Source organism: Eurosta solidaginis, chromosome 2 (genome assembly GCF_040869045.1).
Source record: "Eurosta solidaginis isolate ZX-2024a chromosome 2, ASM4086904v1, whole genome shotgun sequence".
Lineage (NCBI taxonomy): Eukaryota > Metazoa > Arthropoda > Insecta > Diptera > Tephritidae > Eurosta > Eurosta solidaginis.
The window spans coordinates 199,567,861-199,592,922 of NC_090320.1; the positions used below are offsets into that span (position 1 = coordinate 199,567,861).

The window sequence follows — 25,062 nt, forward strand, 5'->3', positions numbered from 1 at the left end:
ACGAAAATTTCGAAAAACCGAAAAAGTCCGATAATTCATTACCAAAGACGGATAAAGCGATGAAGCTTGGTAGGTGGGTTGACCTTACGACGCAGAATAGAAAATTAGTAAAATTTTGGACAATAAGCGTGGCACCGCCCACTTTTAAAAGAAGGTGATTTAAAAGTTTTGCAAGCTGTAATTTGGCAGCTGAGTATGTTATGTTCGGTTACACCCGAACTTAGCCTTCCTTACTCGTTTTAAATTCAACTAGAATTCAAATATTGTTTACTATTAATTTTTACAGCTATTTTTTTCCTTAGTTCATTTTATATATTTCATATTAGTGTACCCTCTCTGTATTCGCTGCGAGTTAATGTAAGACAAAAATAATTCCAAATAATCTAAGCCATTGCGCACTTTTTTCCCTCCGCCAATGGCAGATGGAGAGATCTTCTCGTTTTATCCCTGTAGTAAGAGCTTTCATCTCAATATTTCTCTTCTATTTCCTTTCTCCTGCTTCCCCTTAATCTAGCCCTATGCCTTATTCTACTCCGCTCTTTGTATGTAATCCCTAGTGTGCTACGCCTACCACGCCGAGAGTCCAGAGTTTGGTGTCCGGGAAAATCAACATCAAAATCTTTAGAAAAAAGTTTTTTCAATAAGAAACAAAAAGTTGTTAAGGTGGTCGCTTTTCGGCATTGGTTTGCCAAACTCTCCGAGTGTATTTATGCCATGAAAAGCTGCTTAACGGAAATTCATCAGACGGCATCAAACATATAGGTCCCCTCCCACAAATTTCTAGGAATAATTACATCGCGCACTGCATTTTTTTATTCTGCTACTACTCCCGTATACTTCACATGGCCGCCCCTTTCTCTTCGTTTTGCTATTGGCCTTTTTCTCGCCCTTCCCCTAGCTCTAAGCTTTCTTACCCGGTCCCTCCCTTTTTGCTCTTCTTTTGCTGCTCCCTTCAATTTTTTACTTCAATTCCTTCCTTTTTGATACCATTTTTCCCTTTCTCACTCTCTCTATTCCTCCCCGTTTTTCAACCAGCTACCTCTTATCTTCTCCTGCCCTTTTTCGCAAACCACTCAAATATATATGGGCTCACAAAAGTGTTGGATGTCTGCTTAAAATAGTTGCATATAGTAGTATTTTCTCTAAATAACATAGCACACACTTTCAGCCTTCATGGTAAAGGTTATGCGTTTTTACCAAAATCGTCTTTATCCCAGACAGGAATGTCTTTTGTATGAAAACAACTGCTTCTTCTGCAAACATAACCCAAGGCCTTCCATCTAGAGACGACTGAGGAGATGGCCTCATTTGGGTCAGTGGGCTATTTAACTGGTTAAAAGATCGGTCAATTTGGAAGGAAAGGTTAGTGGGGTGTTCTACCACGAGCTAGACATAAGTCGCTGGTTTCAGCTGTCCAATCACTGCAATTTTATCCAAGCAGAAGGTGCCGTGATTAACGATGACATGGATATGATGCTAACGAGTACGCTAAAAGAATTTCGCATTTACTAGCATGGTCAAGCGACGATTAGGGGTGATTTGTGAGTGCTTAACCTATCTTCCAAATGCGTCGATCTATTTTAAAATTAGAACTGAATCGGACGTAGTGCTGTAGCGAATTTAGAGTTCAGTTTGCCACATGTAGTCTGCTAAAGTACAGATAGAGTTCAAGTCAAGTAAGAAAACATTGGGTAGACATCGCCTTTACTCTGGAACAACGAGTGGTATGCTGAAATTATTGGGCTCACTGAGGCGGATCAAGGGATGAGAGTCCATTATGTACTTTTTAATATCCTTTTCCTATGCAGATATGAAGATAGTGCAGCGAGTTAAAGCCCAAAAGTTTCGCTGGCTAGGTCATGTTATGCAAATGGACAAGAACGCTGCGGTCAAGAAAGTATTTTAATCGACCAGCCGTTTAGAAGCAAAGGAATATGGAGAGATCCACTGAGTTGGAAGAGGCAGGTGTATGACGAAATGACCTCCTTTGATACTCTCAATTTCCGTCAGTTATTGCAAAACATAGATAACTGATGTGACTTGTTACGAAACGGCCAATGTCACTTAAGCGGTTCAGCGCCAATTTGTGATGATGATGACAAGAATTACTTGCTTCTCCAACTGCATGGAGGAAGATGAGGTGTAATCACCCAATCGCTCCACCTACTTGACTACCCATTGGATTTTTGAAGGATTTATCTAAGATCGGTCTTTTCCGAAGCTTTTTCTTGTCTATGCAAAAATTCTCAATGACTGAAATTACTGAAATTTTATGTGGTATGACAAAGGATCTTCATACTGTCGAAGTGAGCTTTTACTGGGGTAGGTACCACTCAACCTAATCTAATCGGTCACTCTTATGATATCTTCTAAATTTTTTATTGGAATGTTCGGGCATCATTTTTGTCAGCCAGCCTCTAGTTCTCTCTTCCTCTGTGATCGCACGCACCGGAACACAATGAGGCTCTTTAGGCAGAGTTCTTCTTTTTCACGTCAGTTCTTCAAGCAGCAAACCTCAGTAAGTAACTAAGCCAAATATTCTTAAAAGTGCGTACATACCTCGATTATAGATTTAAGTGGAGCTGCAATCCTAGCCACAAGAACATCATCACTCCGTATCACTCCTTTTAAGTGACTGACAAGCGATTTGTTTCTCCAAAATGTTTCGATTATATTAGCCCAGTTTGATCATTAGCTCCATTGCGATGGACTATTACGAAATACCACTCACAGATTTACACTGCCTTAGTTCGTATGCTCTCCGTTCATTCCTATCTCTGTAGACATTTAAATTTTACTTAAGTATTAAATATGTTTTTATATTCCTTTTACAAGTACGTTTTCGTTTCTCATCCTTCCAGGTAACATTATTAATAAATAACGCTGGTGTTGTATCTGGGCGTTACCTTTTGGATACACCTGATCATCTTATCGAGCGTTCATTCAATGTCAATGTGATGGCTCATTTTTGGGTAAGTATACTTCACCAGTTGTTTTTGTGGTCACGTATTCAAAACTAAATAACGGACTTGAAAATTTTTGAAACATAAATTGAGTAGTTGGAGATATAAATGTACTAATTTAAGATAAGCTTTGTTGTTTAAAGATGGTATAAAATAATAGCCTTTTTTCTCTCCCCAGACCACCAAGGCATTCTTACCAAGGATGATTGAACAACAACGTGGACATATTGCAACCATTGCCTCTTTGGCCGGTCATGTTGGCATTACCAAACTGGTCGACTATTGTGCCAGTAAATTTGCTGCTGTAAGTTGAATGAGTCGCGACGCAATGTGAGCTCAAAGTTCGAGTTATACTTATTGATTATCAATTATGCCCGCTTAATTTTCTCATCTTGAATGGGTCGGAAAATGAAGATCTCACATGACTGAATGTGCGCATAGTGTGCTTTAGTTTCTTAGTGCACGTCGTGGTCTGCCAAAAAAGCACTAAGTAGTGCAGGGTTGGTTTCAGAATCGCTGTAAATATCCAAAGCTGCAGGCGGCACTAGGTCCCACGGATATTTAATCAACCTTTTACAGACAGTAGAAGCTTTCCTCAAACTCTCTTTGAAGTTCAACTTTTACAACCGCTTTCTAACTTCAATTACTTTTAGGCATTTCTTACTGTTTCTCTTGCATGGTTACGATTGCTAACTTGGGACTAGTCCGATTCGATACCTTATACCCTATGCCCTGGCATGCACGACCCAAAGTCCCCGTACATCAGAGAGCTTTTTCTTATTGGACGTTGGGCAGCACACTGTCCTCAAGTAGCGCAATGAAACCAGGCTAATCCTGTTCATGTACCCACACCCCTCGGTACCGCCTTTATGCATAACGTCCGGGGGGGGGGGGGGGGGGGGGGGGGAATGCAATTTAGTCGCTACTACTTCGCATTCACATTTCTCTGCACTCCCTTTCGACATACAGCGATCACGTCATAACCAAAAACCCTATTTTATTTACAGCAGTCCAACAATGTATGTCTCTGCATATTAGGGGAACTAAATTCCTAATGGAAGGCTTCTTCCTCTCCCATAAACTCTGTGTACAAAGAGTTTTTCGCAGCGAAAATCATGGCAATGCAACATTACGTGTTCTGCGTTTTCCAATTCGGTGGTGTTGCATTGTAAAATGATGGTATGCTATCCAAAGTGAGAGGCTACTGCAGCACGTACTGGTTCGGATCTAGCTCGTCGGAATGGGATGGAATCCTTGTCACTTCACTTGGATTAATATCGCTGACAACAAAAATCTACGTGCTTTTGTAGACATTCTTACTAAAATTCAAAACCACTATTACATCCCTAATGTATGATATCGGATACTATGAATACTCGCGAACGTATGATTTTCCTCCGGACAAGATGGTAAACTCCGGGTATGCCCCCCCTACCTTGTGTTTCCGACACCAAAAACTATGTATTGAAAACACTCTAATGCTAGGTTCGGTTACTCAAACCCTACTTTACTAGTTTAGCACTTCATAATAATAACCCGTGATTAAGTTCACACTACCATCAAATATAAATTTATTTACTTCAAATTATAAATGTATACCTAGAATTACAATTAATATCTACCCGAAGATTTTGTAACAATGTGTTTGCATAATGAACATAATGGTTGGTTGGGCTGCGCTTGCATATATATATATATATATATATATTTTTTTTTTTATGTACATAATTAGGTCTTTTGTTCTTTATCATTCTTATGTAAGTATATAAATATGACGCTTAATTTTTTTTCAATGAGAAGTTGTATGTAGAGGCTCTATTACTAAATGAGCACGGTAGGCAAAACTACGGTAAACTCTTAGGATACGTAAGTGTGGTGCGAGTTAAAATTTTTCGTGAGCACTTTACAGTATTTGCTTATATACATGGGTACAGTGGGACACTTATCTCACCATAGGTATCAAAATTTACGTTCTAACTTCTTTTTGGAATTTACGTCTTTGAAAGGATATAAGTATGTGACATGAAAATTATATAATTATGAAACTGCTATAATTAAGTATTAACGCTTAATATGTATATTTCCTGAATATTTATGTATTCTAATTGTAACTCAGTTTAAATGAAAATTCTAAAAATAATTTTTCCTCTTCTTATAACGAATTCAAACTGATATTTTTATATATAGGTTAAGTTAAATTTGCAAATTCTATCCAGCATATACACACTATAACACCTAGTTTTGGTGTAGAAAATGAAAATATGAAATTTGCACTTACATGATTTTGACGTGGTATCCCTCGGCTGGCCAGGCGATAAGATGCACGAAGTACGCTGCATGAATTTATGAAACGCTATATATGTATGTATATGGCAACAGAACTTCAAAATTTATACTTTACAAAATATAATTATTTATGTATTATGTAGGTATATAATTTTCTTCACATATATATTTAAGTATTTAATAAACTCTTTTTTTTATATACTTATATTTTCGCAAAATTTTCAGTTTCATTAACAGAAACTCATATTCTTACAAATTTCGTTGTAAAAAATCTGTTAATATTTTGTTTTCTTGCTACTTTAATTTCAAACGCTTTTATATATTAAGTCACTTCCAGTAATATAGGAATATATACCATAGATATGGGTATATATTTTTTCCCTTTTCTAAAATTTTTCTTTATAATCATTAACATTTATCCAGGCCTGATCACTGCTGAACACTTGTAGAAGGGATGGCTCGGATCGGGAACATCATGGATGTTTCTGGTTTCCTTCTGATAGCCGGCAAGAATTGGTTGGGAAGACCCAAAATATATAATCTCGAAGGTTTACACGGGTGGTACTTGTGCACCTCGTGTTCTCCACGTGTAACAAAATTTTTTAGTGCCAAATACTTAAACTGTTTTTTTTTCTTAGCACGAGAACAACTTAACACCAGCAGCATCCAAATCAAAAAAAACCAGAAAATTTTCTGATGCTTCACCTCAACCATCCCAACTCTCCGTTTTTTTTTTCCTCTCTTATGAAAATGTTATTTTCATTGTACATTAATTACTAGTATTAATATTGGATCTCACAACCTTTCACAGTGTCTTGTACGATGTCTAAGTGAGCAGGTATAAAAAATAGGTTACTGCACGGCCGCGGACTTTTAAAGCTCAGCAAAAATCATAACAAAACAGGAAATTCTGGAAGTGCCTGACAATTCCAAATTTACTGGAGAATGATATTTTGATTTTTTTTTTTGTTTTTTTTTTTTTGCTTTGTTGATTTTAACGTGTTCTTTGGATGGATTTTCCATGAAAAATTCCTTTACTCTTCCCATTGACATCTTCTAACTCAAAAAAACAATTTCCTACTTTCCTCACCACTCTAGCCTTTATAAATTTCGAAGCTAACTTAGAGCTGAAATTGGCTCCTTTATTACTTTGCGCGAAATTTCGGCGATATACTTCTTGACCTGGAAGTAGGTTTATAGGTACGGATCGCAAGTTATATCTAATCTTGCTGGACTCGTAGGACCTGCGCATATTTTCTTGCACTTCTAATCTAACCATTTGTAACATGTCGTCTCTAGCTATATCTTCACTAACTTCTATGGAGGATAGCTTAGTTAACAGCGCATATGTCTCCGCATGAGTAATCATATGTTGACCAAACAGTACATAATATGGTGAATAACCTATAGTGCTGTGAACCGAACATCTAAGTGCCGCTGCAATTTTTGGTAAATGTAAATCCCAACTTCGTTGATCTTTGCCTATATATGAACGTACAGCGGATATTATGGATCTGTTTACCCTCTGGGAGGCGTTGGATTGAGGAGACTATATGGCAGTATATGTGTGAACGATTCCATATTTAGATAGAAAGTTGTTAAATTGATTTGATTTGAACTGAGAACCGTTGTCGGTTACTACCACTTCAGGTACTCCAAAAACCATAAATACGTTGTCTTCTAGGAATTCGCATATAGTACCGGTAGAAAATTTCTTCAGGGTCTTTAATAAAGGAAATTTCGATAAGTGGTCTAACAAAATGAATATCCCTATATTTCCTCCTTTTGACCGAGGATAAGGACCTAAGAAATCAAGGTAAATTCTTTGATACGGTCTAGCAGATTTTGGTTGATCACCCATCGGGGGTCTCAAGATTGAGTTAAGGGCTTTCGACTGTAAGCAAACATCACATTTAGAAACAATATTTCGTACATCTGCTGCCATTTTTGGCCAATAAAATGTTCTCTTTAACCTCTACAGAGATTTTGCAATGCCTCCATGCGCGGCCGTACTAGGGCAATGTGCACGAATTATAACATCTGTTCTCAATTCCTCGGGAATCCACAATTTCCAGCAGGAAGCTTCCACTACAGCATCGCCATTTGCAAAGTCGGTACGTTTATAGATAAATTGGTCTATTACTCGTATATCCGGAAGTTTATTCTGATTTTCTAGAATACTGTTTCGGAGTTTTTCATAACTGCCTGTCAGAAAATAAGGAGAATTCAAGTCAACTAATGGAACGAATGTGTTTCATCATCTGTAACTTCTCTCGAAATCTCTTCTAATCGCGACAGTGTATCCGGTACGACATTAAGACTACCCTTTCGATGTTGTATTTCAAAATCAAATCCCAGTAGCTTCAATGACCATCGCGCTAATCGCCCATTCAAGTCGGGTTGTCGCATTAACCACTGTAAACTGTGGTCTGTTATAACTTTAAAAGGATGTCCTTCAACATATTCCCGAAATTTGTAGATACTTAGTACAGCTGCCAAGCACTCTAATTCTGTGATGGAATAATTCCGTTTCGCGCGATTTAACTTCTTGAGCAAGCACTCCTCCAACACCAGTCACGGAAGCGTCGCACTGTATAATGAAAGGAAGTGAAAAATCAGGAGTTATCAGGAGAGGCGCTGATGAAAGCTTTTCCTTAAGGGTTTGGAAGGCGGCTTGGGCCTCGTCTGTCCACTTGAAAGAATGGGTTTTGGATGTCAAATCCGTTAAAGGCGCTGTTAGACTAGCGTAGTTGTCGATGAAACGCCTGTACCAGCCGACTAGGCCTAGAAATCGTCGCATCTCTCGAACACTTTTCGGAGGTTTGATATCTTTTATGGCAGACACCTTTTTTGAATCAGTTTTAATGACACCATCTCCAACTATGAAGCCACGATATCGTACCTCACTCACACAAAATTTACATTTTTTGATATTCACTGTTAAACTGGCTTTCCTTAACAGTTGCGCTAGTTCAGCTAATAGTAAAAGATGAGAATCAAAGTCTCCCGAGAACAAAAGAAGGTCGTCCAAATAAACGAATGCACAATGTTTTAAATGAGGTGGTATCATCATGTCCATTAAGCGACTCATGGTCATAGGTGCATTACAAAGCCCGAATGGCATTACACAAAATCTGTATAAGGGTCTATTTGGTACGGTGAATGCTGTGTAGTCACGGGAACTAGGGCTTAGTTCTATTTGCCAGAATGCATGCTTTAGATCAAGAGAAGACATATACCTGGCTTTCGGCAAACGGCTGAATATACCATTGATTTTTGGCAATGGAAAAGCATCTTTTACCGTGACGCTGTTCAACTTGCGTGCATCCAAGCATAGTCTGGTCTTGTTTTCCTTCTGCACAATAGCCACGGGACTACTCCAAGAGCAATTTGGGGGAGCTAACTCGATAACACCCAATTCCAACATTTTGTCAACTTCCGCATGTAGCTTCTTCTCCACAGCAGGTGACACTGAATAATACCGTTGCTTTATAGGCTTAATATATTTAATAATCTCAGTTGTATGTTTCAACAAAGGGGTTTTACCCAATCCTTCCTTTTCGAAGGATGGAAAAAGAGAGACAACCTTTGACAACTGACTGCGTTCAGTACTACTCAAGGTATGCATTTCAGGACTTTCCAGAATCTCATTTTCTTCCTTTGAAAATGTTTCCAAGATTTTATTCATTAAATTAAACTTGTGAAAGAAATCTGCTCCTAAATACATGTCTTGCTTTAGATCTGGTATTATACAAATATCTAATTTCTTACTCGCTCCGTTGAAGGTTATTTTAGATAGAACATTACCGATTATCCTATATTTCTTTCCTCCAGCTGTTTCTATGTGTTCATGCAAAACTTTGAATGAATAATTTTTATCTAGAAAATCTTTTGCGGCTTTTCCACTTATACAGGAAATGTTTGCCCCTGAATCCAAAAGTGCGTAAATGTCCATATTAAAAAACGAAATCTTGACATAGGGACGGTTATCGTTTTGACTCAAAGTAATGGAAGACAAAAACTTCACGTAATTTTTCCGGTTTCTTTTAACTCTAGCCCAAAATGATTTTAATCGCATTGTTGCCCGTTTTATTGGTACTCTTACGGTTTTGTTAGGTGGTTTGATAAGAGCTTCAGTAAACAATCGTGCACGTATGGTTTCTATGATACGGCAAGATGTGATGAAATTGTGGAGTCGTCGAACCAATATTGGTACGTGTAGAATTTAATAACAGATGAAGCGGTTGGTCTTTTGTTGTAGTAACTATAGCTTTCGAGGTTTGAGCTAATTCTGAGGCGAGCGTAGACGTTTGTTCTCCACGCTCCTTTGCCCGTTTCCCGAACCCTTACATTTTACACATCTTGGTTTCAGGACATTGGCTTCTCCACATCCGTAACAAAATATAGTAAACTCCTCTACGTCTACGTACCGATGGCCATCCTTTCTACAATTCCAACAACGTAGCTGGGTATTCCCTATCTCCGCGATATCTAGTACATCTTTCTCTATTTGGTCATTAGTATTCGATTGGAGTTCATTTACTTGTCGTCTTACAGGTCGACTTGGTACATTTTCACCATTTTCTAGAAGAGATTCTCTACGAAGGAGTAGGTAACGTAAATGAGCTACTGAAGTTATAGTTTTATAGAAAAGTTCATTTCTTATTTTTGGGCGCAAATTCCTTCTCAACACTTCCAAGAGTTCTTGATCTGGCATGGGATAGCGAAGTCTGTCACACAAATGTAAAATTGAAGAATAAAATTCATCGAAACTTTCATGTTCTTTTTGCTTGCGTTCTCGCACTACCTCACGAACATCACTGTCGGTGAGATGATCACGGAAATGTGAACGAAGCGCGTCACACAATGCTACCCAATCTACGTGAGAAACAGATCGGCGATACCTCCAGTACGAATCCCGTCCCTTTCCTATGAACAGAATATGTGAATGTTCACACAGGATCCTAAAATCTCCGTTTAAGCTATCGTTTGTCAGTGACGTAATCATGTAAATGAATTTATCAACCGGCATTTTTTCTGCACTACCATTAAATGTAACATTCCAACTTTGAATAAGCTATGCGGAACAGTAGAAATTCTTTCTCGATTGTTAATAAGGTGGTTTTGTCCATCCATTCGTGATTGGCTATTATTATTCGCTTCCGCGGCAAAAGCGGTATCATTTATCGGTTCATTTTGAGACATTCAGGTTCTGGTATAACCCTAACATTTATCTGACTAACCTGTCGGGTCAAGTTTTGAATTGTCTGCGTAAGAATTTCAAACCTATTTTGTAAATCTACTTCAATGTTGGATATATGCTTCTCGAGGATACTACCATGTGGCAATTGTCCTTGCACAGGGTTAACGGCGGTATCGTGCGACATCATCGGAAAAGATAAGTTAAGATTTGGGGAATTCGTATGTGGAACTAACTGAGGGAGTCCTAAATGGGGTTGATCTCTGCTGAGATTGCCTCTTCCTCGTCGGGAAGGAATAATTCTTGGAACAGTTCCCGTTGAGGACTGTTGTGATGTCTGGGTCAGTAAGCTTTTCTCTGACATATGCGTTATATCAAGTAAGCTGTTCTTGGTACATGCTTTTCTGCACTGAGGACACGTTTTAGAGTTAGATAACCATTGGACTAGACAATCCCTATGAAAATCGTGCTGGCATCGTGTTCGGACTATGGCTGATTGGCGATCCATCTCTTGAACACATACAGCGCAAGTTTCACCTGCCATACTAGCTGTATCTAATAAATTCTCATTGCTATGCACTACAGACATGGTATGACCTTTCTATCAAAAATGGTAAAAATAAGAAAACAATAATGAAATCTACTAAATAGATAGATATATCTATAAAGCGGGCTAATCTGAGTATCAATACCGAACCTAAAAACTCTAATTAAGAAAATCATAGCACACGTAAGTTGTAAAAAGTGGGTTGGATAGATGCTAGTATTTTAAATTTTGATACGAAAGGTGTATTGCCGGTGATTGAACTTTTCCCTGGTCGAAAATCAAAACAACTTCCAATCTTCGCAATTCCGAAAGATAAAACTCAATTCCACAACCTTCTGTTAGCAACCATCCAAGAGGACATTAAATAAAACCGATAAGAAGTTGTAGGCCTTCAATTGCGAATTAAGCTAGCTATCGGTCTATGCAATATGGTTGACCAATTGCAATAGCAATTCCAATATAGTTCACCTAAAAGCAATAAAAGTTCTACGAACTTATCGTGGGCTTAAACAATTCGACTGTTTTTTTTTCTCACAAACTGCTGAAGTAATGAGTACCTTCTTTACCTTTGCTGCGGTAGTCACACGTTGTTTTGGGGCCCCACACTTGGACGCCATTTATTGTTGCATTATAAAATGATGGTATGCTATCCAAAGTGGGAGGCTACTGCAGCACGTACTGGTTCGGATCTAGCTCGTCGGAATGGGATGGAATCCTTGTCACTTCACTTGGATTAATATCGCTGACAACAAAAATCTACGTGCTTTTGTAGACATTCTAACTAAAATTCAAAACCACTATTACATCCCTAATGTATGATATCGGATACTATGAATACTCGCGAACGTATGATTTTCCTCCGGACGAGATGGTAAACTCCGGGTATGCCCCCCCTACCTTGTGTTTCCGACACCAAAAACTATGTATTGAAAACACCCTAATGCTAGGTTCGGTTACTCAAACCCTACTTTACTAGTTTAGCACTTCATAATAATAACCCGTGATTAAGTTCACACTACCATCAAATATAAATTTATTTACTTCAAATTATAAATGTATACCTAGAATTACAATTAATATCTACCCGAAGATTTTGTAACAATGTGTTTGCATAATGAACATAATGGTTGGTTGGGCTGCGCTTGCATATATATATATATATATATATATATTTTTTTTATACTCAGTTGAGCAGAGCTCACAGAGTATATTAAGTTTGATTGGATAACGGTTGGTTGTACATATATAAAGGAATCGAGATAGATATAGACTTCCATATATCAAAATAATCAGGATCGAAAAAAAATTTGATTGAGCCATGTCCGTCCGTCCGTCAGTCCGTCCGTCCGTTAACACGATAACTTGAGTAAATTTTGAGGTATCTTGATGAAATTTGGTATGTAGGTTCCTGAGCACTCATCTCAGATCGCTATTTAAAATGAACGATATCGGACTATAACCACGCCTACTTTTTCGATATCGAAAATTTTGAAAAACCGAAAAAGTGCGATAATTCATTATAAAAGACAGATAAAGTGACGAAACTTGGTAGATGAGTTGAACTTATGATGCAGAATAGAAAATTAGTAAAATTTTGGACAATGGGCGTGGCACCGCCCACTTTTAAAAGAAGGTAATTTAAAATTTTTGCAAGCTGTAATTTGGCAGTCGTTGAAGATATCATGATGAAATTTGGCAGGAACGTTACTCCTATTACTATATGTACGCTACCTTGTGTTTCCGACTCATTACTATATGTACGCTTAATAAAAATTAGCAAAATCGGAGAAGGACCACGCCCACTTTAAAAAAAAAAAAAATTTTTTAAGTAAAATTTTAACAAAAAATTTAATATCTTTACAGTATATAAGTAAATTATGTCAACATTCAACTCCAGTAATGATATGGTGCAACAAAATACAAAAATAAAAGAAAATTTCAAAATGGGCGTGGCTCCGCCCTTTTTCATTTAATTTGTCTAGGATACTTTTAACGCCATAAGTCGAACAAAAATCAACCAATCCTTTTGAAATTTGGTAGAGGCATAGATTTTATGACGTTAAATGTTTTCTGTGAAAATGGGCGGAATCGGTTGATGCCACGCCCAGTTTTTATACACAGTCGTCCGTCTGTCCTTCCGCATGGCCGTTAACACGATAACTTGAGCAAAAATCGACATATCTTTAATGAACTTAGTTCACGTGCTTACTTGAACTCACTTTATCTTGGTATGAAAAATGAACGAAATCCGACTATGACCACGCCCACTTTTTCGATATCGAAAATTACGAAAAATGAAAAAAATGCAATAATTCTATACCAAATACGATAAAAGGGATGAAACATGGTAAGGTAATTGGATTGTTTTATTGAAGTGAAATATAACTTTAGAAAAAACTTTATAAAATGGTTGTGACACCTATCATATTATGTAGAAGAAAATGAAAAAGTTCTGCAGGGCGAAATAAAAAACCCTTAAAATCTTGGTAGGTATTAGATATATAAATAAATTAGCGGTATCCCACAGATAATGTTCTGAGTCACCCTGGTCCACATTTTGGTCGATATCTGGAAAACGCCTTCACATATACAACTACCACCACTCTCTTTTAAAACCCTCATTAATACCTTTAAATTTGATACCCATATCGTACAAACACATTCTAGAGTCACCCCTGGTCCACCTATGTGGCGATATTTCGAAACGGCGTCCACCTATAGAACTAAGGCCCACTCCCTTTTAAAATACACATTAACACCTTTCGTTTGATGCCCATATTGTACAAACAAATTCTAGGGTCACCCCTGGTCCACCTTTATGGCGATATCTCGAAACGGCGTCCACCTGTGGAACTAAGGATTACTCCCTTTTAAAATACTCATTAACACCTTTCTTTTGATACCCATATTGTACAAACAAATTCTAGGGTCACCCCTGGTCCACCTTTATGGCGATATCTCGAAACGGCGTCCACCTATGGAACTAAGGATTACTCCCTTTTAAAATACTCATTAACACCTTTCATTTGATACCCATATCGTACAAACGCATTCTAGAGTCACCCCTGGTCCACCTTTATGGCGATATCTCGAAAAGGCGATCACCTATACAACAACCACCACTCCCTTTTAAAACCATCATTAATACCTTTAATTTGATACCCATATCGTACAAACACATTTTAGAGTCACCCCTGGTCCACTTTTATGACGATATTTCGAAACGGCATCCACCTATAGAACTAAGGCCCACTCCCTTTTAAAATACTCATTAACACCATTCGTTTGATGCCCATATTGTACAAACAAATTCTTGGGTCACCCCTGGTCCACCTTTATGGCGATATCTTGAAACGGCGTCCACCTATGGAACTAAGGATTACTCCCTTTTAAAATACTCATTAATACCTTTCATTTGATACCCATATTGTACAAACAAATTCTAGGGTCACCCCTGGTCCACCTTTATGGCGATATCTCGAAACGGCGTCCACCTATGGAACTAAGGATTACTCCCTTTTAAAATACACATTAGCACCTTTCTTTTGATACCCATATTGTACAAACAAATTCTAGGGTCACCCCTGGTCCACCTTTATGGCGATATCTCGAAACGGCGTCCACCTATGGAACTAAGGATTACTCCCTTTTAAAATACACATTAGCACCTTTCTTTTGATACCCATATTGTACAAACGCATTCTAGAGTCAACCCTGATCCACCTTTATGGCTATATCCCTAAATGGCGTCCACCTATAGAACTATGGCCCACTCCCTCATAAAATACTCTTTAATGCCTTTCATTTGATACCCATGCCATACAAACACATTCCAGGGTTTCCCTCGGTTCATTTTCCTACATGGTTATTTTCCCTTATGTTGTCACCATAGCTCTCAACTGAGTATGTAATGTTCGGTTACACCCGAACTTAACCTTCCTTACTTGTTATGTATATAATTAGGTCTTTTGTTCTTTATCATTCTTATGTAAGTATATAAATATGACGCTTAATTTTTTTTCAATGAGAAGTTGTATGTAGAGGCTCTATTACTAAAAGAGCACGGTAGGCAAAACTACGGTAAACTCTTAGGATACGTAAGTGTGGTGCGAGTTAAAATTTTTCGTGAGCACTTTACAGTATTTGCTTATATACATGGGTACAGTGGGGCACTTATCTCACCATAGGTATCAAAATTTACGTTCTAACTTCTTTTTGGAATTTAAGTCTTTGAAAGGATATAAGTATGTGACATGAAAATTATATAATTATGAAACTGCTATAATCTATATATTAATACGCTAACAAAATTTCCATGCAATCAATTGACAGGCTGTTTCGCATACTTAGCATACGTAAATTCATATAAAAGTTATATGAATCGATTCGTATTGATCAGCCGCAATGCATAGGCCTATTTTTGTTAACAAATATTACTCTATTTGTTTATAATTAATAGAAAAAGTTTTTTGTAAATTCGAACAATTCATACAAATATCGTAAGTTATTTTCGTGCACAAGCGCGCCATCTTTGGGAACAATTACCTAAGTTTTCTAATGCGAATTTCAAAGACCTAAACCTTTATGCACAAGCGCGTCGCCTTTGGGAACAATTGTCTAACTTTTCTAATGTGAATTTCAAATTTTATGTATACTCGCTAAATTCGAAAGCACAAATGTTTCACCTACATACAAATATGGTTCCCCATTGTAGCCGCTTACCTATAATAGTCTGTACCAAAATCCTAAAAAATTGTTCCAAATTATTTTTAGCGTACCAAAAAATCTTAAATAGAATTAATTTTTGACCGGCCCATTTTGCATTTGCAGATTTAATCCTTATTTTCGTTAGTACGTCGTATACTGAACAAAAAAAAAAGTTACAAAAATATAACATTATATTTTTTATATTGCCTTTTATGCTAATTTATTTTACTTCTTATATTATTTTATTATATATTCTCTTATTTCAAATTGGTTTATTATTATTTAATTGCAACTTGACTGAATCGGAAAATTTCACATTGTATATTAAACGAAACAAAAAAACGTCCCAAAAACGTCTTTGATTTTAGGTCAAAACGACAACCGGCATCATAGCGTGCATAGTCAGTATATTACCCACTATATTTATTATTAAGCTAACTTTCTTGGATTATATATCCATTAATCGGATGCTTAGTTCCCATAACCCTAATTTTTTTATGTCGCTTAAAGTTATGAAATCAATTTTATTTTAGTAAATAAATTAATGTTTTTGTTTGTTTTTCTTTTCTTTCTAATTTATTCTGCTTTGTTATATCTTAGTATTGTGTTGTTCACAGACGATATTTTATCGTAGATATGGTCACATATATTCATGAAATGGAGTGTTTACAAATTTAATACAAATTAATTACGTCCATAGATCTCAATGGGAATCCCAACATTAAATATCCGAACATTAGAATCTTCATATGTCCACAATGATCACATCAAACCCCGGAAAAAGTCTAAGTGCACTTATTGCGTTTTTATATGGAACTGTTTGTTCACTTCACTTAATTTTTTCGCAATTTAAGTACTTTATTTTTTTCTTTAATTAAACATTTTTTAGTAAACTCTGCTTTCTTTCTCATTACATAATTTTTTTATATTTTTATTTTATTTTTTATGAAGGTATCCTCTATTCTACTCGAAATTTTTGTTTTGTGTCACATTTGCATATTATATATGTATTTATACAAAATTAAACGGGTGGCGTGAAATAGGCTAAATTCCTTTAGCAAATTTCTTCGTTTTTAACTAAAAGTTTGTGTTTTTTGAATTATGACACTATTGAAGTAAATGGACGATATATGTATATGGGTTATATAGCCCTACTGAGAACCGAGCTCCCAAAACTAGCTTCGGTAGCGCGCCAACGGGGAACTTCCGGGTGGTGTGGAAAACCCTATTTTTCAATTCAATTTAAAGTAATTTCACCATAATTCTATGTCAACTTCATTTGATTTTACATAATTTTTATATTTTTGTTTAAGGAGCTCCATACCAAAACGTTATAATTACACGTGAAAAGTTTGTAGAAAATTGAAGAAAATACATTCAAAAAGTACAGGGTCTTAGATCAAATTCAAAATTTTAAAGAAAAAGTTAAGTAAGTTAGACCAGTTTACTATATTTCCAACACTTGATGCATAGACTGAGTTGAAAAAAATACACGTTGGTCGAATTTCGACCACAGGCGATACTAGTTAAGTATTAACGCTTAATATGTATATTTCCTGAATATTTATGTATTCTAATTGTAACTCAGTTTAAATGAAAATTCTAAAAATAATTTTTCCTCTTCTTATAACGAATTCAAACTGATATTTTTATATATAGGTTAAGTTAAATTTGCAAATTCTATCCAGCATATACACACTATAACACCTAGTTTTGGTGTAGAAAATGAAAATATGAAATTTGCACTTAGATGATTTTGACGTGGTATCCCTCGGCTGGCCAGGCGATAAGATGCACGAAGTACGTTGCATGAATTTATGAAACGTTATATATGTATGTATATGGCAACAGAACTTCAAAATTTATACTTTACAAAATATAATTATTTATGTATTATGTAGGTATATAATTTTCTTCACATATATATTTAAGTATTTAATAAACTCTTTTTTTTATATACTTATATTTTCGCAAAATTTTCAGTTTCATTAACAGAAACTCATATTCTTACAAATTTCTTTGTAAAAAATCTGTTGTTTTCTTGCTACTTTAATTTCAAACGCTTTTATATATTAAGTCACTTCCAGTAATATAGGAATATATACCATAGATATGGGTATATATGTTTTCCCTTTTCTAAAATTTTTCTTTATAATCATTAACATTTATCCAGGCATGATCACTGCTGAACACTTGTAGAAGGGATGGCTCGGATCGGGAACATCATGGATGTTTCTGGCTTCCTTCTGATAGCCGGCAAGAATTGGTTGGGAAGACCCAAAATATATAATCTCGAAGGTTTACACGGGTGGTACTTGTGCACCTCGTGTTCTCCACGTGTAACAAAATTTTTTAGTGCCAAATACTTAAACTGTTTTTTTTTCTTAGCACGAGAACAACTTAACACCAGCAGCATCCAAATCAAAAAAAAAAAACCAGAAAATTTTCTGATGCTTCCCCTCAACCATCCCAACTCTCATTTTTTGTTCCTCTCTTATGGAAATGTAATTGTCATTGTACATTAATTACTAGTATTAATATTGGATCTCACAACCTTTCACAGTGTCTTGTACGGTGTCTAAGTGAGCAGGTATAAAAAATGGGTTACTCCACGGCCGCGGACTATTAAAGCTCAGCAAAAATCATAACAGTGGGACAGTGTGGACAGAAAGGATCCTCGTTTATGCTACGCTTATGTAGATACTCGTTGAAACCGCCTGATCACTTAATATCTGCGTGAGTGGTAGTTAAGTTCGCGTGTTTCCGCTCGTACAATTCTTTTATACTCCGAAATAACATGAAGGTCCAAAGCCCTTTCCTCGATTCTTCCCCCGTTATTGCCACTTAACTATTTTTCGTGATCTTGAATTTCTCTTGGCATCTTCAGATGTTCTGCCGATTCCAATGCCATATAGGTAGGCCATTTCCCTTGAAAGTAGATCTACTGGGATTTTCCGATGTAAAACCAGGATCACGTCGTCGGACACAGTCCGATAAGCACATGCTATTCGTATAGCAGTAATACGGTAGGTAGCTATGTAATATACCTTTTGGTGGGCGATTTCAGATCCGTGTCATACTGATGCTGCATATAATACTATCGACCTGGTTACGTTGGACAATAGCTGACGGTTAGCTTCGCCTGGGCTGCCAATGTTAAGCATAATTCGCGTTAGGGCTCCTCTAACTCTAGAAACTTTCTCTCCCACCGGCCTGAAGTCCTCCTTAAAATTTAGTTTTGAGTCAATGTTTCGCTTAGAGCTCACCAAAGCCAATTCGGCCTTTTGCGACCCATCTCCAGTCCCATGTTCGCATTCCATAGCACTGACCCTACAACATGTCCCTGAGCGACACTGCCGGTGATGTTGTGCTTTCTTGGTCCCTCATGCGTGCCAAAACGTACTCCTCTTTATCTCAATCCATGGTCATGAAGAAGTCTTACAAACCCTCAAATAAAAACACAGTATCTTAAGTGCTAAATACGAATGCACCCACATTGTGGCAGCTTTCTGGGATGTGGCGTTCAGATAGAGTGGTGTCAGAGACTACGCCTCCGAAGGGACGGAGGTTGATGCTTTGTCTTGTCAAACAGGTGTGCTCCTTTGGCGGCAGCTCGCTCGGTGGGACCGGGATTTGAAATGATAACTGCGAGAAATCCCAAGCTAGTGATGTCTCACTTCCTGGACACCACCGTCTCCAAGACTGCGCGGTGGCAAAACAACTTAAAAAGCTCGGCCCATTGTCCTCACAAGCGAAGAATCACCCATGCTAAAGCAACCACCTCTTCCGACTTACCTGCAAGAAATGAAGTGCCAACAGCATATCCATTTCTTTTACTCGAACTTCGTTATAATCGAGTGGAGATATTAAATGCTTGTTTTTGGTACTTCATCGAATATTGCCGTTTGGTCGAAGCCTGCGGCGTGCTTTGCGTGCCGAGCTGTGGGATGCTTGCCTCATATCAGTTGCTGTTTGCTGATCAGTTTTCCTTTGATGTGGCATAATTGTCGGCACAGCTGTATTAACATATGGGGTGATGGGGTGGTGCTATTGTAACGCGATGTTACAAGGTGCTAGGTTAATAGACCTGTAGTCTTTGGCGTACAAGTTACTGATCTAATCTGTTGTTGGTAGGACCTGATTTAGTCTTATGCGCCCATTCCATTATCGTTCTTCTCGTCATTTATAGAAAAGCAGCAAACACTGTCCGCTCAATCTCAGTGTAATTCACCAACTCAGGTAAATGTTAGTAAAATCTATCGGCTCCACTGCATTATATTCTGATGGAAAATGTACGTGAGTAAGCGTCTATGGTGCAGCAAAGAGCAAGGGATTCTTCGGAAGCAAGTCACGCGGTTTTACTTCGTCGGCATTTATTCACATCTTCATTACTCTATTGATGGATTCCTTCGAGTATTCTTCTTGTATCAGTGCTTTGCCTCATCAAATAGGTGGCATCGCTTAGGAATTTTCAACACTATAATCTAACGGAAGTCTAAGTAAACTGGAAGTTTGAACCGGGTAGTACCATAGGGACATTAGTTTTAGATGCGTTTGCTTTCACAATTGAAAGGATGATGTCATGTTGGGACACATAACATGTAGGTCATACGTTACTAAGTTACTCCAGATGGAAGTTAAGCCAGAGTGTCGAGCGAGAAGAGCATTTACAGGACATAGCTCGGCATACGAATTTACCCACCGTGTGGGCCTGAGTCTTAAAGCTTTTTTTGCTCTTTTTGTTAAAATCGCCGAGTTCCTTCATTCCGGTTGAAGAAGAAATAGAGGAAAGCGAAGAATAAGTTTGTGAGGGAAATAGGGGCAAGCCAATGTTTGGCCAGTACTACGTCTCAGCATTCTAGCACTAGAAACTATGGTGACTCTTTCTGATGAAAACTAGATTTATATATAAATTAAACAAAAACGGAAAGTAGCCCCCGCCCCCCCCCCCCTTTTCAATTATCTTCAGTTTAAATTTTTCATTTAAAAACTATACCGACACCCGTTTGCCAGTCAAATAGTTAACACTTCCATTTTATCATCGGTTGAAGTTTTGGGTGCAATATTTGAAGGAATTGCAGTACGACATCCACTAAAGTTAATATAACTTGTATTTGTTCACCATACAGGTTGGATTTGATGAGGCCTTGCGTCTGGAATTGGAATGTCTCGGTCATAATAATATTCAAACAACTTGTATTTGTCCATTCTTCATTCAAGCCACCGGCATGTTTGATGATGTCAATGCCAGGTATGTAATATGAAAGAGTCAACATTTTCTAGAATAGAATAAGAGCAAATAAAAATTTGTTAGATGGGTGCCCACATTAAATCCCAATGACGTAGCCGATCGTATCATACAGGCAATCAAGAAAAACGAGAAGATCACAATAATACCGGGCTATATAAGACTCCTGCTCACACTCAAATGGTAAGGCGTAAGAAAATTCAATTTTGATATTTTAAAAATATTTTAATATATTCTCTTCTTTCCGGCAGGATATTCCCTTGGGGCTGTGTTGGCGGTTTGTTGCGTCGTCTCGTGCCAGATGCTGCGCCACATGGCACTGCTCAAAAGCCTCTGGTTGCCACGCCTATCGCTTCCGCTAACGAACAAAAACAATTGGAGTTAAATGAAAGCATTTCAACGGCCAAAGCCATTCGCAAAACCGTTATACCAAAACATACAACAGAATTGTGCTCAGATTTTAGTGGAACGCTACCGAAGACCGCTTCGCTATTGGTGCAACGTACCCCATCACTGGGCGAGCGTGTCCTGTGAGAATTTTTATTGTAGATTTTTGCATTTGATTTATTTTGCGTTTTTGGCATCATAAATTGTTGCTCTTTGCCCCGCGGCAGTGTGGCTTTCGATGATTTGTGCACCGGGAAACCGTCTCAATCTCTAGTGATATTATGTTTACTTTAGTGTTGTATTTTAGTTGTAGTTGTAATTATTTTATTTAGTTCAGTTTCGTTTTGTTTCACTAATGTAAATATTAAGGCAATCCCCATACTTTTTAAATTGTTAATTTGCGGTGTTAAAGTAAAATAATTTTTATTTTTAAGTAACATTTGCAACAAAAAATGTATATATTAATTAATCGATAATTAATTAATAATTACGAAATGTAATGGGTGTAAGTCTAGCTCAATAAATGCATACTAACTAATGTAATTGAAAATATAAAAGTTAAAAAAATTTTAAATTTAATTCGCAATCACAAAGTAACATAGCACGTCATATTGTTGTTGTTGTTGTTGGGCCTTGGGGAGTGTTATCGATGTTGATGGTTCTTTGCCGGATGCAGATCCGGTACGTTCCGGTAACAAGCACCATTAAGATACTAGCCCGACCATCTCTGGAACGATTTCGTATGACCAAATGAAACCTTCTAGGCCATATCGCCCTCCCACCATCTAGATTCATAACCCTTTCGAACCGATAAAAAACTGTGGGATATGCAATATCGACACTAGTTGGACTTTAAAGACTACTAAAAAGTTAAAACTTTGACCGAGCCCGAATATCAATTTTCCTTATCAGAGGCGCCGTGGGGGGTGGGACAATTAATCCCAAACGGTTGTTTAAGTTTAAAATTTGGGATATAATGTCCCAGCAGTGTCCATAATTAAATATTTCAACCAGAGTAAGTTTATAAAATTTATTCATTCAAAAAACAAATATTACATATGATATGGTGTAAAACACTTAAAACATAGTGGCACTTCGCACGTCTTGCATGTGAAGAAAGTACGCTTATCGTTCTTTCCACCTTTCTTGTCCTTTGAGCACTTCACGCATCGGCGTCGCGTTGTGCCTTCGATGGGCATATGATCGCCAACTATGCCGTAATTGACGTCTCGATTCTTCAAATGTCGTCCAGATTTCTTCTTCTTGGGCACTTTAGTTTTCTCTAGCCCAAACTTAATCATATCCTCCGCTAATGAAATGACAAAATCAATGTAAGGGTAATTTGGCAAGTGGTGCGTTTCTCTTTATAGTATCCATGAGTTGACACATGTAGTCTGCAGAAGTTTGTAAAATACCTTTTTTCACCACTTTGTAGACTTCCTGTTGATATCGTATAGCTGTGACATCTGGTCAGACAGATCGACCCCAACCATGTATTGATTGTATTCGATAATGGACTTTGGGCAAGCCAAGTTGATTTTTTCACCGTTTTTCTGTTTCCGTTGAATCCAACCTATGTCTCCGCCATGACAATTGCTCATTACAGTCACCAGTTTAGTGTCTTGCCAGAAGGCACATGATGTTCCAAATTGATTTTGGTAGCACAAACTCTCTCCTCTCTTCAACTTCTCTGTACACGTAGGAAGCTGCTTCCGATTGGAAATAATAGTTCCGACCGCCGGAAATGGTATGCTGTTGAAGAGGTACACTGAGGAAAAAAATCTATCGAAGAAAAGTGCCACATTCGTTCGCTTTATAGTTTTTGTCAAACTTAAAACTACCCTCTCGCCCAATGCCGAGTTGTCGGATAAATTTCGTGATTCAGCTTTCCCAAAATATATATTGAAGTCGTATACATAGCCAGAGGATGAGTCAGATCTTTCCCAAATTTTAATTCCACGTTTTATGGGTTTCATTGGAAGGTATTGCTTCAATGCTGATCGTCCTTTGAACTTGACCATTGATTCATCGATGGCTTGAAATGAACTATCCTCGCGACACGCAGTGAAGGTATGTTTTAGGCAATTGACCACCTCTTCAATATAGTAGCTTTTTGAGCAGCCATTTGGCTTTTCTGGAGAGTTGCAATAAAACTTTGAGTGGAGCAACAGGTATCGGTCTCGTGACATACTGTCCCTAATCAAAGCGTTGCCAACAGACTTTCTCTTAGACCAGTACATGGGGATTTTCGGTAGTCTATTGTAGGAAGTCACGAGCATTATTCCTAGCATTGTCAAAATTTCATTCTGGTCTGTTTCATGAATATTTACAGGTTTCTTTTTATATTCACCTTGAGCTCTCTTGACGATATTGATCCTTTCATTTGTGCACTGGCTTATCCATATGAGAAGACTTGGAGGAAATAGTTTCAAAAAAGTGTCCAGTTCAGTGGAGCCTCGATTCAAATCGCAAAGCACGGATGGGGTGTACTGTGGAGGCATTTCTTTTCGTGGGCGGCCGCCGTCTGCGATTGTCCATATATTCTCCGTAGCAGGTGTTACTGAAACGGCAAAATTCTCTTCCACGTCATCGGCACCGATATCTTCATCGCAACTGGATTCCTCATCACTATATCCATCACTTTCCATATGTGGACCCTCCTCTTCCCCGGTAGATTCATCGTAATCTTCCGAAGCTAGATACTCAGAGCCACTATCTTCAAATGGCTCCGATTCCCCTGAGGAATTGTAGAGCACATTTTCGATGTCATCGTCTGTTAATTTACTTCTCTTGCTGGCCATTGTGTCTTTTAGGTATAAAAATTCTAAAAAGACTTTAGTAAACTTATAAGCATTTTGTGAACTCCAGGGATATATAATCCCGAGTTAAAATACTACTGGGACATATAATCCCATAAAGAAATAGCCTTGATTTTATTACGAATCGCTTTATTTCTAGGCTCGAATTGTAAATGTTTATCATAAACACATAATAAACTTACGATAATTGAAAGAATTAATAATATTTACCGTTCTGGTCGTAGTATTTATCAAATTTTCTGCAGAATTTCACAACACGTGCTCACTTTTTCACTGTTTACAACCTATTGTAGCTGTTACATTTCAAAGAAGTGTCAACACAATGTAGTGAAGACTATAAATAACGGGAAATTTTTCTTTTCACGCATATACTTCAGCAAATCTTGCCAATAGGTGTCTTTAAAGTTTTTTGGGATATATTGTACCGACCGGGTCGAAAGGGATAAGGAACTTAGGGTCGTCAGAGCCTCGGCTGTTAAAGAAACAGGATACGCCACGGCAAGGTGGGGTTGATAATTGGGTTGGAGAAGCTATGTATTGCGCTGGCAAACCCTTTAAGGGGTTGCTCTACACTACCCCTTGAATCAATTTGGTATTTTAGTCGTCTCTTACGACAGGCATACCTACCGCGGGTATATTCTAAGCCCCCTTACCCACTGGGGTAGTTATTATCACCATATGATGTGGTATGACGTTTTGTATAACCCCTTAATATATTATTATGTACTTTTAAGATTGTTTTATATACCCGTAGTAAGTCATGCCCCACACAATTTTCATTGACTGCTAATGGACTGAGGCTGATCGACTTCATCCTGCAAATAAATGCTACTTTGGACTAGGTAGGCAATTGACAAGTAAAGTCCCTTCTCGGCAAACGAAAATTACTACCAAGACGCCGGGAT

The 25,062-nt window shown here is 37.6% G+C and overlaps 1 protein-coding gene across 1 annotated transcript in view; it reads left to right on the forward strand.

The window, feature by feature from the left end:
• The window catches only part of LOC137240500 (estradiol 17-beta-dehydrogenase 11), a 143,384-nt gene extending 121,484 nt beyond the window's left edge, over positions 1-21,900 (forward strand). The window contains exons 4-8 of the mRNA XM_067766873.1: positions 2,862-2,972; positions 3,142-3,267; positions 20,833-20,954; positions 21,018-21,134; positions 21,203-21,900. Of these exons, the coding sequence (XP_067622974.1) occupies positions 2,862-2,972; positions 3,142-3,267; positions 20,833-20,954; positions 21,018-21,134; positions 21,203-21,485 (759 nt within the window). The 3' untranslated portion in view covers positions 21,486-21,900. The remainder of the gene's footprint in view (positions 1-2,861; positions 2,973-3,141; positions 3,268-20,832; positions 20,955-21,017; positions 21,135-21,202) is intronic.
• Positions 21,901-25,062: the final 3,162 nt, after the last annotated feature.